Source organism: Hemiscyllium ocellatum, chromosome 19 (assembly GCF_020745735.1).
Source record: "Hemiscyllium ocellatum isolate sHemOce1 chromosome 19, sHemOce1.pat.X.cur, whole genome shotgun sequence".
Lineage (NCBI taxonomy): Eukaryota > Metazoa > Chordata > Chondrichthyes > Orectolobiformes > Hemiscylliidae > Hemiscyllium > Hemiscyllium ocellatum.
In genome coordinates this window covers 66,631,596-66,648,492 of record NC_083419.1, presented here as the reverse complement: position 1 = coordinate 66,648,492, position 16,897 = coordinate 66,631,596, and the positions used below count along the sequence as shown (strand labels likewise).

The following is a 16,897-nucleotide window of genomic DNA, read 5'->3' as shown; positions in this document are numbered from 1 at the left end:
TCTAAGTCAGTAAGCATCCATCACTCTCTTACACCTTGGCTGATTGATCATCATGCATTTGTGATCCTTATCCATGAATGTGGCCCGACTGCTTTCACATGTAGCTATCACAAACAAGCCTGAATTTGTCTTCATGTGATCAGATGGCTCAACGGACTGAGGAAAGGTGGGTGGAGTTTAATTTAGGTAAATGTGAGGCGCTGCATTTTGGAAAGGCAAATCAGAGCAGGACTTATACGCTTAATGGTAAGGTGGAGTGCAGGTTCACAGTTCCTTGAAAGTGGAGTTGCAATTAGGTAGGATAATGAAGGCGACATTTGGTACGCTTTCCTTTATTCGACAGAGCATCGAGTATAGGAATTTGGAGGTCATGTTGCAGTTGTACAGGATACTAGTTAGGCCACTTTTGGAATATTGTCTGTAATTCTAGTCTCCCTCCCATTGGAAGGAGGTTGCGAAACTTGAAAGGGTTTAGAAAAGATTTACAAGGATGCTGCCAGGATTGGAGGATTTGAGCTATAGGGAGAGGTTGAATAGTCTGTGGCTATTTCACTGGACGTCGGAGGCTGAGGGGTGACCTTATACAGGTTTATAAAATGATGAGGAGCATGGATAGGGTAAATAGACAAAGCCTTTTCCCTGGGCAGGGGAGCTCAGAATTAGAGGCAATAGTTTTTGGGTGAGAGGGGAAAAATTTACAAGGGACCTAAGGGGCAACTTTCTCACACTAAGGGCAGTGGCTGTATGGAATGAGCTGCCCGAGGAAGTGGTGGAGGCTGGTAAAATTAAAACATTTAAAAGGCATCTGGATGGGCATATGAATAGGAAGGGGTTAGAGGGATATGGTCAAAGTGCTGACAAATGGGACTAGATTAGGTTAGGATATCTGGTCAAAATGGACGAGTTCGACGGGAGGGTCTGTTTCCATGTTGCGTAACTGTATGACTCTGTGATGTCCACAGAGAGCAGTAGCTTGCAATGCAACTGATCCAAATCTGCAAATTTATATTTAGATTCTGAGATTATCTCACTTGTCAGGGATTTGTTTAACAGACTTTATTCTTCTTGGTTTGCTGAAGTTATCTTCATTTGGAGAAAAATGACATCCACAGAGACTAAGACACATTTTACACATTGTGAATGGGGGAAACTAAATTGATTGGCTTGCATTCCTCCAATTTTTATTTTGCAAAACCCTGGTGCAACAGCTTCGTGTCCCTGCACATCATTATAATACACCTTGAATATGTAGCATTAAGATTCTTTGTATTGTACTTTCTTCAGTCAATGTGCAGTATTTCAGATTACACTTGATCAAATTTAACTTTAAATTCCACTGTCCGAATGATTTCCCATGAAGAATTAATTGACTAACCACTCAGCACAACTTGAGTATTTGCTACAGTTCAAAAGGCATGGAACAATGCCTCAGTTTATTAATTATGCATCTCACCTTCTTTTGGAGCCAGATTGAGGAATTGATCCACCTCATGAGGTTCCAGTTTGATCTTTGGAACAACCTTCGATGTGCACGTTTTAGTCTGAAAGAACAGCGTGAAATATTGATCACAAAAAGCACAGTATAAAAGAAACTTTCAGTCTCCAGTGAACAGAAATTCAGACATTGTTAAAGCTACTGGAAAATATGCATGAAATCGTGAAGAAGGCATGATTTAGTATGGTTTCTTTCATTGGTCAGAGTATTGAGTACAGGAGTTGGGAGGTCATGTTGCGGCTGTACAGGACATGGGTTAAGCCACTGTTGGAACATTGCGTGCCATTCTGGTCTCTTTCCTATCGGAAAGATGTTGTGAAACTTGAAAGGATTAAGAAATGATTTACAAGGATGTTGCCAGGGGAGGAGGATTTGAATAGGCTAGAGCTGTTTTCCCTGGAGTTTCGGAGGCTGAGGGATGACCTTATAGAGGTTTATAAACTCATGAGGGGCATGGATAGAATAAATAGACAAAATCTTTTCCTTGGGGTGGGAGAATCCAGAACAAGAGGGCATAGGTTTAGGAGAGAGGGGAAAGATATAAAAAAGAGACCCAAGGGCAATTTTTTCACTCAGAGGGTAGTGGGTGTATGGAATGAGCTGCCAGAGGAAGTGGTGGAGGCTCGTGCAATTGCAACATTTAAAATGCACCTGGATGGTTTATGAATAGGAAGGGTTTGGAGGGATATGGGCCGGGTACTGGCAGGTGGGTCTAGATTGGATTGGGATATCTGGTCAGCATGGACGGGAGGGACCGAAGGGTCTGTTTCCATGCTGTACATCACTATGACTTAATGACTCTCTGACAGAGTGAAGAGGTGATCTCAGTTGAGAAACCTGCAAATACCATATAATGCTATAGATTCAGGGACAAGAAAATCAGTTTTTAGCGTACAGAAATATACATTTTTTTTGTGTTGCTCATGTAAAAGTCAACCTTAGATTTTCAGGGATCAATCTGCATTGTAATTATTAATTACTTACTGGTGTGACTACACTGTAGCTTTAAGAGGTGTGTTTTATGCCTATTTCTTTCAGAGAGAGATTGGGGGATGGATGCCAAACAATCTATAAGATAAATAACTTGTGTCGCCTAGGGTGTTTTTTCAAACAATTTAGAACAATATAAGCAGCCTGAATGAGTGTGGTCAAGCTCCAGCCCATAGAACCAGGATCTTTAGTATACCTTTCAGCATTTGCTGTTGGAGTCTTGAAGAGGTTGAAGCAATTCTTTCCCTCTATCGGGTACAGCCACAAGCTTAGGGTTCTCTGACTTCTACAGGAGTTGTATGGGTGACAATCGGTTCTGAATTTGCCTTTTGCCAAATGTGTGTTTATGGGATGTTAGTATGTTGGAACAGTTGATTAATAATAGCTACTGTAGCTATTGCTGTGTTAAGTTTTTCCATAGAGTTAAGTTATTCCAGTTCCGCTCTCTTTTGTTGTGTTTTAACTATAGTGTTTGAATAAACTATATTTTGCTTAACGTCAAGTAGTTTTGAACAATCAAACTGTATTTGGAACATAACACTTGACAGTTTCCTTTAAAATAAACAAAGGTTTAGGGTCTAGGCTACCTTCTTAAAATATTTTGAGGGAGTCTGGTCTGGTCCAAAACACTGGTAATTAACATTGTTCATTAATTTTAACGCAACTTGCAGGAACCTTTAGATTTCCCCCTGCCAATTCCAGTGACAATCTCCCAGTCAATCAACAAGACTATAGGTACCAAATGCCTTTGAGAAAGAACTTGTATGCAGCACAACTTAAATTGGAGAATTAATTGGCAGAATTGCTTAACGAGTGTCATACGCATCAGACTGTGTCCTCAGAGAAGTGGGAATAAAGATGGTCTTTCGGAATTCTAGCTCAGCTTCAGGTCAGAACCAGCAAAAGATACTCAAAAAGATGTAATCAGAAGACTGAAAGTCACAGCATCTGCGACCTGATCTCATTGATAAATTCCACTGTTCAGTCATACAAAGCTTAGAAAACAATGTGAATTGATTGGCTGAAGGATGAAACATCAATGACTCAGCAAACAAGGCTGTTACCAATGCTGGTGCAAACATGATAGTCTATGAGAAAACAGTTCACAATCATTCCTTCTTGTATGACAGTTGGTACAAAACTAAACCTGTCAGTGATAGTCAAACAGAAAAGATCCCGAAGAAAATGTCAGAAAAGGTGCTGCCAGTCATGATCCTGTGAAAGATGAATGGATGAAGATGATCATGAGAAATGGACTAAAGACCACGAATGAAGAAAAAGGTTTGCTCATATGGGGTATGTACAAATCCCACCTTGTCAATTGTGCAGTCTGTGGTGCAAGGTCAACAAACAAAGTGACAGTAATCCCTGGCAGTCTCAAATATTATTCAGCCTCTTGACAGTATATATAAATAGGAGATAGTTAGGACTACAATGCTGGAAACTCAGAGTCGATAACATGTGGAGCTGGAAAAAGCACAGCAGGTCAAGCAGTGTCAGAGGAGTAGGGGAGTCAATGTTTCAGGTCGGGTGAAAGGTTCCAACTTGAAATGTCGACTCCCCTGCTCCTCTGATGCTGTGTGACCTGCTGTGCTTTTTCCGGCAGCACCCTTCATTGACTCTGTGTATATAAAAGGTGTATAAAAGGCAGTATCTAAAAGGATGTGGAAACACTGGATATTGGAAGGCAAGAAAACATTCACTAAAGATGGAAATGGGAGAGCACCGTCACTAACATCAAGTGTCTTTTTTTTAAGAAAAGAGATTCATTCATTGGTCATGGGCATCACTGCCCATCCTTAATTGCCCCAGAATGCAATTAAGAGTCAACCACATTGTTGTGGACTTGGAGTCCCATATAAGTCAGACCAGGTAAGGCTGGCAGTTTCCTTCCCAAAGGACATTAACAACCTAGATTCAAAAACAACAATTGTCATCATTAGACACTACACCCCCCATTTCTATTGAATTCAAATTTGATAATGGCAGGGTTGGAATCGGGGTTCCCAGCAAATTCCCCGGGCCTCTGGATTGATTGTCTAGAAAACTAGCCACCAGGATACATGAACATCAACATCAACTAGCCACAAAACAACAGTACCCTCTCTCACTAGTATCCTTACATACAGATGAGGAAGGATACCACTTCGACTGGGACAACACATCCATCCTAAGATAAGCCAAACAGAGACGCGCAAAAGAATTCCTAAAGCATGGCATTCCAACCGGAACTCTATCAACAAACACATTGAGTTAAACCCCATCTAACACTCCCTGAGAAAAAGAACAGGAAATGCCATCACCATAGGAAATGACATCACCAAGGCCACAGGTACATGGATTGAACTAGATCCCAATATTGTTAAAGGATCGCTGTTATAACGTGAAATATCAAATATGTGTTTGTTAGAATTAAGGATGGTGTAGAATGGTGATGCCTAAGTTATGATATTTATATTTTATTGGGAACACACGAACAAGGAACAAGTATAGGCCACTCGGCCCTTCAAGCCTCTGCCATTCAACAAGATCATAGCTAATTGCATTTTAACCTTAATTCTATTTTTCTGCATATCTCTGATAATTTTTCATCCCTTTGGTAATCAAGAATCTGTAGCCACTTCCTTTTTTGGAGGAAGCAAATTCCAAAGGCACTGAACTGTCTGAAAGAAAAAAAATCATTTGTTTTAAATGAGCATCTCCCTATTTTTAAATCTGACCTGTAGTTCTTTATTCTCCCACCACAGGAAATCTCCTTTTTATATCTACCCAGTCAAGTACCCTCAGGATCTTACATGTTTCAATGAAGTCACCTCAGACTCTAAACTTCACAGGATACTGGTCTAGCCTTTCTGCAGAAAGCAATCCACTCATTCCAGATAAACCAAATAAACCCTCACCGAACTGCTTTGAATGCTGGATGCAAGTTAGCTCGCTGAGCTGGAAGATTAGTTTTCAGATGTTTCATCACCATAGTCGGTAACATCATCAGTGAGCTTCCAGTGAAGCACTGATGTTATAGTAGTATTTGTTACAGTCCTTGAATGATATTTTGTAAATGACTTCAATTTTGCTCGTTTTCTATATAGGATCTTTCATGTTCATTAACTGCTGTTTTAGTGGGTTTGTGGGCTACCATGATGCCAAGGGGTCTGAGTAGTCTGACAGTCATTGGACAAACAGGCAGAAAACTAGCCACCAGGATACATGAACATCAACATCAACTAGCCACAAAACAACAGTACCCTCTCTCACTAGTATCCTTACATACAGATGAGGAAGGATACCACTTCGACTGGGACAACACATCCATCCTAAGATAAGCCAAACAGAGACGCGCAAAAGAATTCCTAAAGCATGGCATTCCAACCGGAACTCTATCAACAAACACATTGAGTTAAACCCCATCTAACACTCCCTGAGAAAAAGAACAGGAAATGCCATCACCATAGGAAATGACATCACCAACCCAAGGAAACCCAAACATACAAATAGAAAGCAGGAATCATCAGCAGTGCTTTGTCCAGAGGCTCACCAAAGATGCTAACTAGTATGGTGACAAAATGTTTGAAAATGAACCTTCCAGCTCAGTGAACAAACCTACATTCAGAACCTGAGGTACAATCTTCCTCAAAACTCATCAAAATAGTAGTCTTGGACCCACACGTCTCTCCCTGAAACCGTATGTACATTTCAGTCATATTACCATAATATATTTATCAGGTGTATTTTTTTGTGATTTTGCTTTTATTTTATTGAATTGAGTAATTTTTTAGGCCCAAATCAGACTGTCAATGCTTCAAAAATATGACCCATGGAAAAGTCAGCTCCCTGACATTTGGCCTGAAAAGTACTCCGTTTTCACACAAACATTTAAGGAAGTTAGAACTTAGAAACCAAGCAGTACTTGCACATAAATGCTGGCACCGATAAGGAGAAGATTTACTAGAATAGTACCTGAGAGAAGGGTTTCAATTCTGTGGAGAGAGGGGAGAAGCTGGGCTTGTCATACTGAAAAGTAGAGAAGGTTAAGGTCGATATAATCGAGGTGTTCAAAACTCCGAATAGTATGGAGAGAGTAAATAGGCAGTTAGCTTGGTTGGCTAGATGACTATGTGTGGTTCAGAATAACAGACAGTACGGGTTCCATACCTGCCTCCTCACTCTAGTCAGTAGTAAAATCACAGTATTAACCATGGTTCAGTGACTCTCAAAATAGGGGAAACATGTTATTTGTAGAAGTGTAGCCTAGCAGGGGATTTAAAGTTGCATTTCAATTCCAAGAGAAAGCTGAGAGTGGTAATCAGCTTAACTGGAGAAAATTTCAGGTACTCTGAATGTTGATAACATTAGAAGATCAAACATGAGTTTTCTTTACAGCAGGGAAAGGAGCTCTGATCCCACTGTGTCTGCAGCAGTCATCAAACTTCCATCCAGTCTAATGTCCATGTCCTTATGTCTATAGCATTTCATGTGTTCATTAGTGTTGTACTTCTTAAATGCTTTGAGGGTTCCCACATCAAAAGTCCCGCTCCTTACCTTCAAACTATACGTGGTTACTGACTTCTCTACCATGTGGAGAAAAGTTATCCCCATTTAGCCTATCTATGCCCCTCAGAACTTTGAGTAGAAAAGGCTGAGGGGTGGATCTGATCAAGATGTGCAAAGGAAAACAACCACAGACTATCTATTTCATAGTCAAATCACTCCAGTCCAGGCCACATTCTGGTGAATGTTTTCTAGTACATGACATCCTTCCTCTGGAACCAAACAGAACTGTACACACTACTCCAGCTGTGACCTAACTACTCTTATATACAGTTCCATTGCAACCTCAGTGCCTTGCCTAACAAAGACATGTATCCCACATGCCTTCTTATCCCGAGATGGAGTATTGCCCCAGTTGTAAAGTCACTGGATCAATCCTGAACCAGAGGCTAATGTCTTGGGGACATGGGTTCAATGCACTCATCTTCTTCACTATCCTACCAGAGACTCCACTTTTAAGTAACTGTGAACCTTGCTCTGCAATATTCCCCAGGACCTGACCAATAAGTGTATAAGTCCTGCCCTGATTTGTCTTTCCAAAATGCAGCACCCCACATTTATCCAAATTAAACTCTGTCTGCCACTCCTGGCCCATTGGCCCATCTGATCAAAAGTGGCCTACTCGCCTGGACCATTTTCAACACTTATCTCTCCGTCTCAATCTCTGGAAACCGATTCACCAGTCACATCTATTTCAAACCCACTGACTCGCACAACTACCTCGATTACACCTGCTCTCACTCATCTTCCTGCAAAGATGCTATCCCATACTCTCAATTACTCCGCCTCTGCCACATCTGCTTCCAGGATGAGGCATTCTACTCCAGGACATCCCAGATATCCTCCTATTTTATAGTTTCTTCTCCTCAGTAATTAAGGATGCCCTCAACCGCATCTGCCCCATTTCCCGCACTTCTACCCTCAAACCCCCTCCCCCCAACAACAATAAGGACAGAGTCCTCTTAGTCATCACGTACCACCCCACCAACCTTTGAAACCAACACATCATTCTCTGACATTTACACTGCCTATAATCAGACCCCACCACCAAAACTTTATTTCCTTCCCTAACTCGTCCGCTTTCCGCAGGGACCGTTCACTCCACGACTCCCTTGCCAACTCTATGCTCCCCGCTAATGTCTCCACCACACCCAGTATCTTTCCCTGCAACCACTAGACATGCAACACCTGCCCTGACACCTCCCTCCAAGGCCCCACGCAATCCTTCCAGATCCAGTAGAGATTCACCTGCACTTTGTCCAAACTGACCTACTGTATCCATTGCTCCTGATGTGATCCCCTCTATATCGGAGAGACTCAGGGAACAGTTTGCACAGCATCTGTGCTCTGCATGATCTTCTGGTTGCCATCCACTCCACCTCCCACTCCTTGATGACATACCCATCCTTGGCCCCTCCCACTGCCAGAGTGAGGCCAAACGTAAACTGGAGGAACACCACCTGATGTTTAACTTCAGGAGCTCACAACCCAATGGCCCCAATATTGACTTAACCAGCTTCAAAATCCCTCCATCCCTAGCCTTATCTCATGTCTAGCCCCACCCTCGTTCCTTGTCTCCCTGTCCTGTCCATCTTCCTACTCACCTATCTGCTTCAACCTTCCCCACTGACCAATCACAATAACCCCCCCACCTGCATCTACCTATCACCATCCCAACTACTCTATCCCCAGCACCCCCCCCCCCTCTATTTATGTCTGGACTTCCCTCCCTAGTCCTGAAGAAGGGTTTTGGCCTTAAGTGTTGACTTTTCTGCTCCTCGAATGATGCCTGAATTGTGTACTTTTCCAGCTTCACATCAATTGACTGCCTTCCAGGAAACGTTGTCCTTACTGTCTCCTGATCAAGATCCTGCTGTACTCTGAGGTAACCCTCTTTGCTGTACACTACATCTCCAATTTTGGTGTAATCTGCAAACTATACCTCCGATGTTCAGATCCAAGTCATTTATATAAATGATGAAAAGCAGTGGATGTAGCACCGATCCTTGGGGCACTCCACTGGTCACAGGCCTCCAGTCTGAAAAGCAAACCTCCACCACCACCCTCTGTCTTCCAGCTTTGAGCCAGTTCTGTATCCAAATGGTTAGTTCTCCCTGTCTTCCATATGATCTAACCTTGCTAACCAGTCTTCCATGCGGAACCTTGTCAAACATCTTACCGATGTGTGTATAGATCATGTCCACCACTCTAACCTCATCAATCCTTTGTTACTTCTTCAAAAAACTCAATCAAGTTAGGAAGACATGATTCCCCACGCACCAAGCCATGTTGACTATCCTTTACTCAGTCCTTGCCTTTCCAAATACATGTAAATCCTGTTCCTCAGGATTCCTTCCAACAATTTGCCTACCACTAATGTCAGGCTCACCGGTCTATAGTTCCCTGGCTTTTCCTTACCAACTTTCTTAGATAGTGGCAGCATGCTAGGCAGCCTCCAGTCTTCCGACACTTCATCTGTGGCTATCGATGATATAAATATCTCAGCAAGGGGCCCAGCAATCACTTCACTAGCTTCCCACAGAGCTAGGATACACCTGATTCAGGTCCTGGGAGTTTATTCAACTTCATGCATTTTAAGATGTCCAGCAACAGCTCCTTTATAACATGGTCATTTTTTCAAGATGTCGCTATTTATTTCCCCACATTCTCCATCTTCCTTTATTGGAAATCTTCCAAATCAATAAAAAGGCTAAGCTTAAAAAGAAGCACTGTAAATTATCAATTATTGCAAAACAAAATCTGATTCACTAATGTTATCTAGCGAAGAAAATCTATCATCCTTACCCAGTCTGGCATTAAAGTGACTCCAGGCCTGCAACAACACGGTTGATGCTTAACTACTTTCTGGGCAATTAGGGACGGGCAATAAATGCTGGACTAGCCAGTGACACCCATATTTCAAGGATCTATGGACAAGCAGAACAAGGCCCCTTTGATCCTCTGAATGGAGAACCGTACAAAATACAATGTGCATGTCGTTGCCCTGTCAATGTCCATAACATGTAACATCTCACTTTTCAGGATTAAATTCCATTTGTCGCTGTTCAGCCCATCTGACCAACCAAATTCTATCTTGTAGCATAAATTCTTTTCTCCTGCAAATGACCACACAATATTTGTGTCATCTGCAAATGTACTAATTATATGTCCTATGTTCATGTCTAGCTCACTTATGTACACAAAAAAGAACAAAGGGACCCAGCACTGAACCCTGTGGTAGGTCACCGGTCACAGGCCTACAGTCAAAAAAAAGTAGCCTTTGGCCACCACCCTCTGCTTCCTGCCACAACGCCGAGTGTGGATTCAAATTTACCAAACTGCCCTGGATTCCATGGGGTCTGAGCTTGTTAACAAGTTTGCCATTCGAAACTTGGAAGAAAGCTTGACCGAAGTTCACATAGACGACATCAACTGTATCACCCTCATATGTACACTAGGCACCTCCTCAAAAAAGAACAATCGAATTTGTTAGAAATGATCTCCTCTTTAGAAAGCCATGCTGACTATTCGTGGTTAGTCTTTGCCTCTCCAATTAGAGATATTCTGTCCTTCGGAATTTTTTTCCCCATGTTGGATTCATTGGCCTACAGTTTTCTAATTTATCCCGACCACACTTCTTGAGTAATAAATGGCATATTAGATATCTTCCAGTTCTGTGACACCCCTTCTCTGGCCGAACAGGATTTTAAAATTAATGTCAGAGCCCTACAATCTCCACCCTTGACTCCAAGAGCAGCCTGGGATAGACCTCTTTTGGGCCTTGGAATTTATCCACTTTTAAACCTTCTAAAACTACTAATATCTCCTTTCTCTCTCTGCCAATTTGTTCAATTCTATCACAGCTCCTCCCTGATTTCAAGCCTTTGACAAAGTGAAGTAGCTTCAGAGGAGAATATTTTGGGTGGATGATCCCTTTGTTGGAGTATAGAGTTAAAATGTGGTGACCGATCGACCAATAAGATAGAGGATAAGATATAAATCTATAGTTATATATAAAGCAAGTGTGTAGAATGGGAAATATAATCCTGAAGGATAAACGTAATACAACAGGAATGGAAAATAGATGGCTAAATCAGGACTTTGACAGATCAAACCATCAGAATTTACTTATAGAAGGGAAAAAAAACACAGGAAACTAGTTGGAGCAGCAATGTAAGAGAGAGCATTACACTAATAGAAATTAATATAAGTGCTTTGCAGCATAGATTGTACCTTGAGGTCAAGGCTAGTTAAATGAAAAGAGGATAATTATTGATTTTAATAGATTTACTAGACAGCTGGAGAGGACATAAAGATATTTCTGTAGACAAGAAAGCCCCGAAAAAGACCTTGAAATGACAGGGATTTCAACTATTTATATCCTACCTGATAAAATAGGAAAGGCAAGAAAGGAATAACTGTTTCTAGAACAATATAAAGGTTCCTTCTTTATATGCCATCTCTGTAACTGCTTATTTTCAGCTAGGTAAGAAACCCAACATCCAGCACACCAGCCAATTTCACTGTTGAAGCCTCATTTATGTCTAGGGTGTAGGTTTAATATCCAGAGGTTTCATTACCTGGCTAGGTAACATCATCAGTGGCGATCTCAAAGTGCAGCAAAGCTGTTGTCTCCTGCTTCCCCATTTATTTCTCTTGGTTTGACTAGTCCAACACATTCCTGGTTGATCTTTCACATTCTATTCGGTTTAAACTCATCAACACCTTAAACAGAGCTGTTTATGCCCTTGCTTACACCAAGTTCGGTTACCCTTTCACGGCTGTGCTCAATGATAAACATTAGTGTTTGGTCAAAAAATATCGTAACTTTAAAAATGTCTTGTGCCTGGTCTCAAATTTTGACAACATTGAGAAAAATTTTTTAATGATTCCAGAACCATATTATAAATGGGTACTGAACAGTAATGTGCTCTCCAGTCTTTGGTGGTGGTGGGGGGCGGAAATACGACAACCAGGAGTCACCAACTACACTACATGTGAGGGAGTATCTCCTAAAGAACATAACATTTGTTACAAAGATTTCAACCCTCAAGTGCAGTTCATCTAAAATTATGAGAGAGAGTGACAGCACGAGAGAGAGTGCAACAAAGTGTATGTGCGTGAACGTCTGCGAGACAGTGGGGGGGAGGGAAGAGGAACAATCTTATGACGAGACGTTGAATTTGTATTCACTGAAGTTTAGAAGAGTGAGGAGAGGTTACCGATACATACAAGATTCTAAGAGGATTTGATACTGAAGATGCACATAAACTGTTTCCCCTTGTGGGAGTTTCTCAGACCAGACAACTTAAACTCCAAGTAAGGGTTGCTCAGTTAAGACATATGAGAAATTTCTTCTCGCACAGAAACCTGTGAAATTCAGAGGGTTATAGAAGGTTAATTGCTAAGTATATTCAAGACTGAGACAAACAGATCTTTAATCAGTAATTGAAATCAAGGGTTACAGCGAAAAGGCAAGCAAATAGAGCAAGGGGTTGTCAAATCATTGATGATCTCATTGAATGGCAAAACAGACTCAGTGGGGTGAATAGCCTACTGCTGCTTCTACGTCTTCTGGTCAAAACACAACTGATAATAGATGAGCAATCAACAGTTACTATTCTAGCTGCATCTCTCATGCAGAGAGCCTTGGTAAAATTAAATGTGATGGTCTCACAGAATCTTTAAATAATTAAACAGTGTAAATATTCTGTTAATCAATTTTATGCACTGCCAGCTGAAAAATCTGAAACATCCTCAGAGAGCACCTTCCAAACCTGTGACCACTCCATCCAGAAAAATTCATGGGAACATCACTACTTCAAGTTCCCTTCCAAGCCACTCATCATCCTGATGCCATTGACTCAAAATCCTGGAATTTTTTCCTACAGGACACCGTTGTCAACCAATAGCACTTAGAGTTCAACAAAGCAGCTCACCACCAGCTTCTGAAGGGCAACTAGGGACGGACAATAAATACTGTCCCAGAAAGTGATGCTCATGGGGGAGATACTAAATGAATATTTTACATCAGTATTTACTGTGGAAAAGGATATAGAAGATATAGACTGTAGGGAAATAGATGGTGACATCTTGCAAAATGTCCAGATTACAGAGGACGAAGTGCTGGATGCCTTGAAATGGTTAAAGGTGGATAAATCCCCAGGACCTGATCAGGTGTACCCGAGAACTCTGCAGGAAGCTAGAGGAGTGGTTGCTGGGCCTCTTGTTGAGATATTTGTATCATCGATACTAACAGGTGAGGTGCTGGAAGACTGGAGATTGGCAAACGTGGTGCCACTGTTTAAGAAGGCTGGTAAAGACGAGCCAAGGAACTATAGACCAGTGAGCCTGACCTCGGTGGTGGGCATGTTGTCGGAGGGAATCCTGAAGGACAGGATGTACATGTATTTGGAAAGGCAAGGACTGATTCAGGATAGTCAACATGGCTTTGTGTGTGGGAAATCATGTCTCACAAACTTGATTGAGTTTTTTGAAGAAGTAACAAAGAAGATTGATGAGAGCAGAGCAGTAGATGTGATCTATATGGACTTCAGTAAGGTGTTCGACAAGGTTCCCCATGGGAGACTGGTTAGCAAGGCTACATCTCATGGAATACAGGGAGAACTAGCCATTTGGATACAGAACTGGCTCAAAGGTAGAAGACAGATGGTGGTGGTGGAGGGTTGTTTTCAGACTGGAGGCCTGTGACCAGTGGAATGTCACAAGGATCGGTGCTGGGGCCTCTACTTTTTGTCATTTACATAAATGATTTAGATGCGAGCATAAGAGATACAGTTAGTAAGTTTGCAGATGACACCAAAATTGGAGGTGTAGTGGATAGCAAAGAGGGTTATCTCAGATTATAACAGGATCTGGACCAGATGGGCCAATGGGCTGAGAAGTGGCAGATGGAGTTTATAAATGCGAGGTGCTGCATGTTGGGAAAGCAAATCTTAGCAGGACTTATATACTTAATGGTAAGGTCCAAGGGAGTGTTGCTGAACAAAGAGACCTTGGAGTGCAGGTTCATAGCTCCTTGAAAGTGGAGTCGCAGGTAGATAGGATAGTGAAGGCGGCGTTTGGTATGCTTTCCTTTATTGGTCAGAGTATTGAGTACAGGAGTTGGGAGGTTATGTTGCGACTGTACAGGATATTGCTTAGGCCACTGTTGGAATATTGCGTGCAATTCTGGTCTCCTTCCTGTCGGAAAGATGTTGTGAAACTTGAAAGGGTTCGGAAAAGATTTACAAGGATGTTGCCAGGGTTGGAGGATCTGAGCTACAGGGAGAGGCTGAACAGGCTGGGGCTGTTTTCCCTGGAGCATCGGAGGCTAAGGGATGACCTTATAGAGGTTTACAAAATTATGAGGGGCATAGATAGGATAAATAGACAAAGTCTTTTCTCTGGGTTCGGGGAGTCCAGAACTCGAGGGCATAGGTATAGGATGAGAAGGGAAAAATATAAAAGAGACCTAAGGGGCAACTTTTTCACGCAGAGCTTGGTACGTGTATGGAATGAGCTGCCAGAGGATGTGGTGGAGGCTGGTACAATTGCAACATTTAATAGTCATTTGGATGGGTATATAAATAGGAAGGGTTTGGAGGGACATGGGCCGGGTGTTGGCAGGTGGGACTAGATTGGGTTGGGATATCTGGTCAGCATGGATGGGTTGGACCGAAGGGTCTGTTTCCATGCTGTACATCTCTATGACTCTGAAGCAAAACAATGATTTTTTTAAAAATATTTACTTAAAGTGTTTTGAAAATCAAAAATAATTTGTTAGTCTGAAAATAAAACTGGTGAACTTAAATCGTATTGAGGCACCTTGGGAGAATGAACATATGCCCAAACTGTCATAGCCTTGGACAAAAAAAGCCTCTAGTTCATACCAAAACCTTCAATTAAAAGTTAAACAAAGGTACTAAAAATGTGTTAGATACATCTATGATTGTGTATGATTTTCAAATTTTAAAAAAATGTTGATATCTTCCTTTTAAATATTAGAAATTTACAGAGACAAACATATTTTTAGAAAGCATTTCAAATTATCATGCAGGGAAAATATGATGCATCACCACCTAGTGGTCAGCAACTGAAATTAAATGGCAAAAGCAGTCTACTCCCTTGACCACAAAATCCTGACAGATTAGTGTAGTGGCTGTAATGAGGTCAGGTAGGTGGACTTCATAGAAGATGAGCTCCCCTATTGGGAGCTGGGTCAGTGTCAAGGACTCTCCACATGTAAATAAAGGGTGACTTCGTCACAGGATACCGGCCGCTGTGGAGTTATTTCAGTTAGAACGCCCATTTAGCTTAGCACAATTTATCCATTCTGAATAGTTCCCAGTAACAACATAAAACTCTTTTGGCATCTGTCTGGATGTCCATTTGCTGATCATTGTCTGCAGGAAGTTCTTCATGTCGGTCCCAAGGTTATTTACTTTTTGAATTGGTCTGTCTTTATTCTATTGACTACATAATGTTATGGAATGGTCTAAGGTAACATTTCATAACATTCTCTGCCTCCCACAATCTGTACTGCACACTGAGGCTACTATGAGATGCATTCTGCTCGGGGGGAAAAGTCTAGTCCCAGTTTTGTCCATAATTCAGATCCCTGTCACTAAATTTAATCTTTCTCTGTACAGCCTTTCATGTTTCACATAAGGTAATGGTTCTGAAGGAGTTAATCTTCCGAAGAGTATCTTCCAAAAAACCCCGCCCCTCCTCCACAAACTATCCCTGTAACCCTGCATTTCCCATGGTTAATCCACCTAGCCTGCACATCCCAGTACACAATAGGCAATTTAGCATGGCCAATCCATCTAACCAATGCATCGTTTGGACCATGGGAGGAAACTAGACCACCCAAAGGAAACTCATGTAGACACAGGGAGAACGTGCAAATTCCACATAGAAGTCAGCCGACAGTGGAATCGAACCGGGGTCCCTGTAGCAGTGCTAACCACTGAGCCATCATCCTGCCCCTGTGACATATTCTACACAAATTCTGAGTGTCCTAGTAACCATGTTAGACTAGTAATGTATTCATACATATCAGTACCATGCAATAAACCACCTTGTTAAGCAAGACAAGCACTTCTTGAAAATAGTGTATTCTTTACCTTTAATAATGTCAGGCTCAAGACAAAGTATAGGCAAAAGAGGATCAGTGACAGCACCCTTATTCCATATAACATTTTCCTCCTTTTCTTCATTCTTAGTTCAAAGTACCCGCAATAAAAGTTCTCTTTTATTCTTTGGCTCACTTACATATTGTACTTAGTTTCATTTGTAATTTGTAAGCTCCTATTATTAAATCTAGTGCCAGAGTTTGGCAAATGTATACAATTTATAAACAAAACATTGTTCCTGGCACGTGGGGCATAATTTATTGTGCATCCCTAGTTACCCTAGAGATGATAGTGGTGTGATTACTTTTTAAGCCATCATAGTCCTTGGGCTGTAGGAATGCCTACAGTCCTGTCAGGAAGAGTCCCATGACTTTAACCCAGCGATAGTAAAGGAAGAGTGATACATTTCCAAGTCAAGAGGTTGAGACTTGGAGGGGAATTTGTAGGTGGTTATGTTCCCATGTGTGCGCTGCCCTTTTCCATCTAGTTGGGAGAAGTCACAGATTTGGAAGGAGCCTTGATGCATTGTTGCAGTGTATTTTGTTTTAATTTTTTTATGTTACTTTAATGCTTCAATTCTCATGATCCAAGAGTGTTCAAGCAGGAAGATGGTAATGTTGTGTTAATGTTACATCTTTCAGCTGCATTTTAAAGTGAACTTGGAGGGAAAATATGATGCATCACCACCTAGTGGTCAGAGACTGAAATTAAAATGGCAAAAGGAATC

At 41.6% G+C, this 16,897-nt stretch overlaps 1 protein-coding gene across 1 annotated transcript in view; it reads right to left on the bottom strand.

Annotated features, from left to right (window-relative positions):
* Positions 1 to 16,897, bottom strand: part of creb3l2 (cAMP responsive element binding protein 3-like 2) — a 94,259-nt gene that overhangs the window by 32,395 nt on the left and 44,967 nt on the right. Inside the window, exon 4 of the mRNA XM_060840014.1 lies at positions 1,454 to 1,541. Coding sequence (XP_060695997.1) covers positions 1,454 to 1,541 — 88 coding nt within the window. The remainder of the gene's footprint in view (positions 1 to 1,453; positions 1,542 to 16,897) is intronic.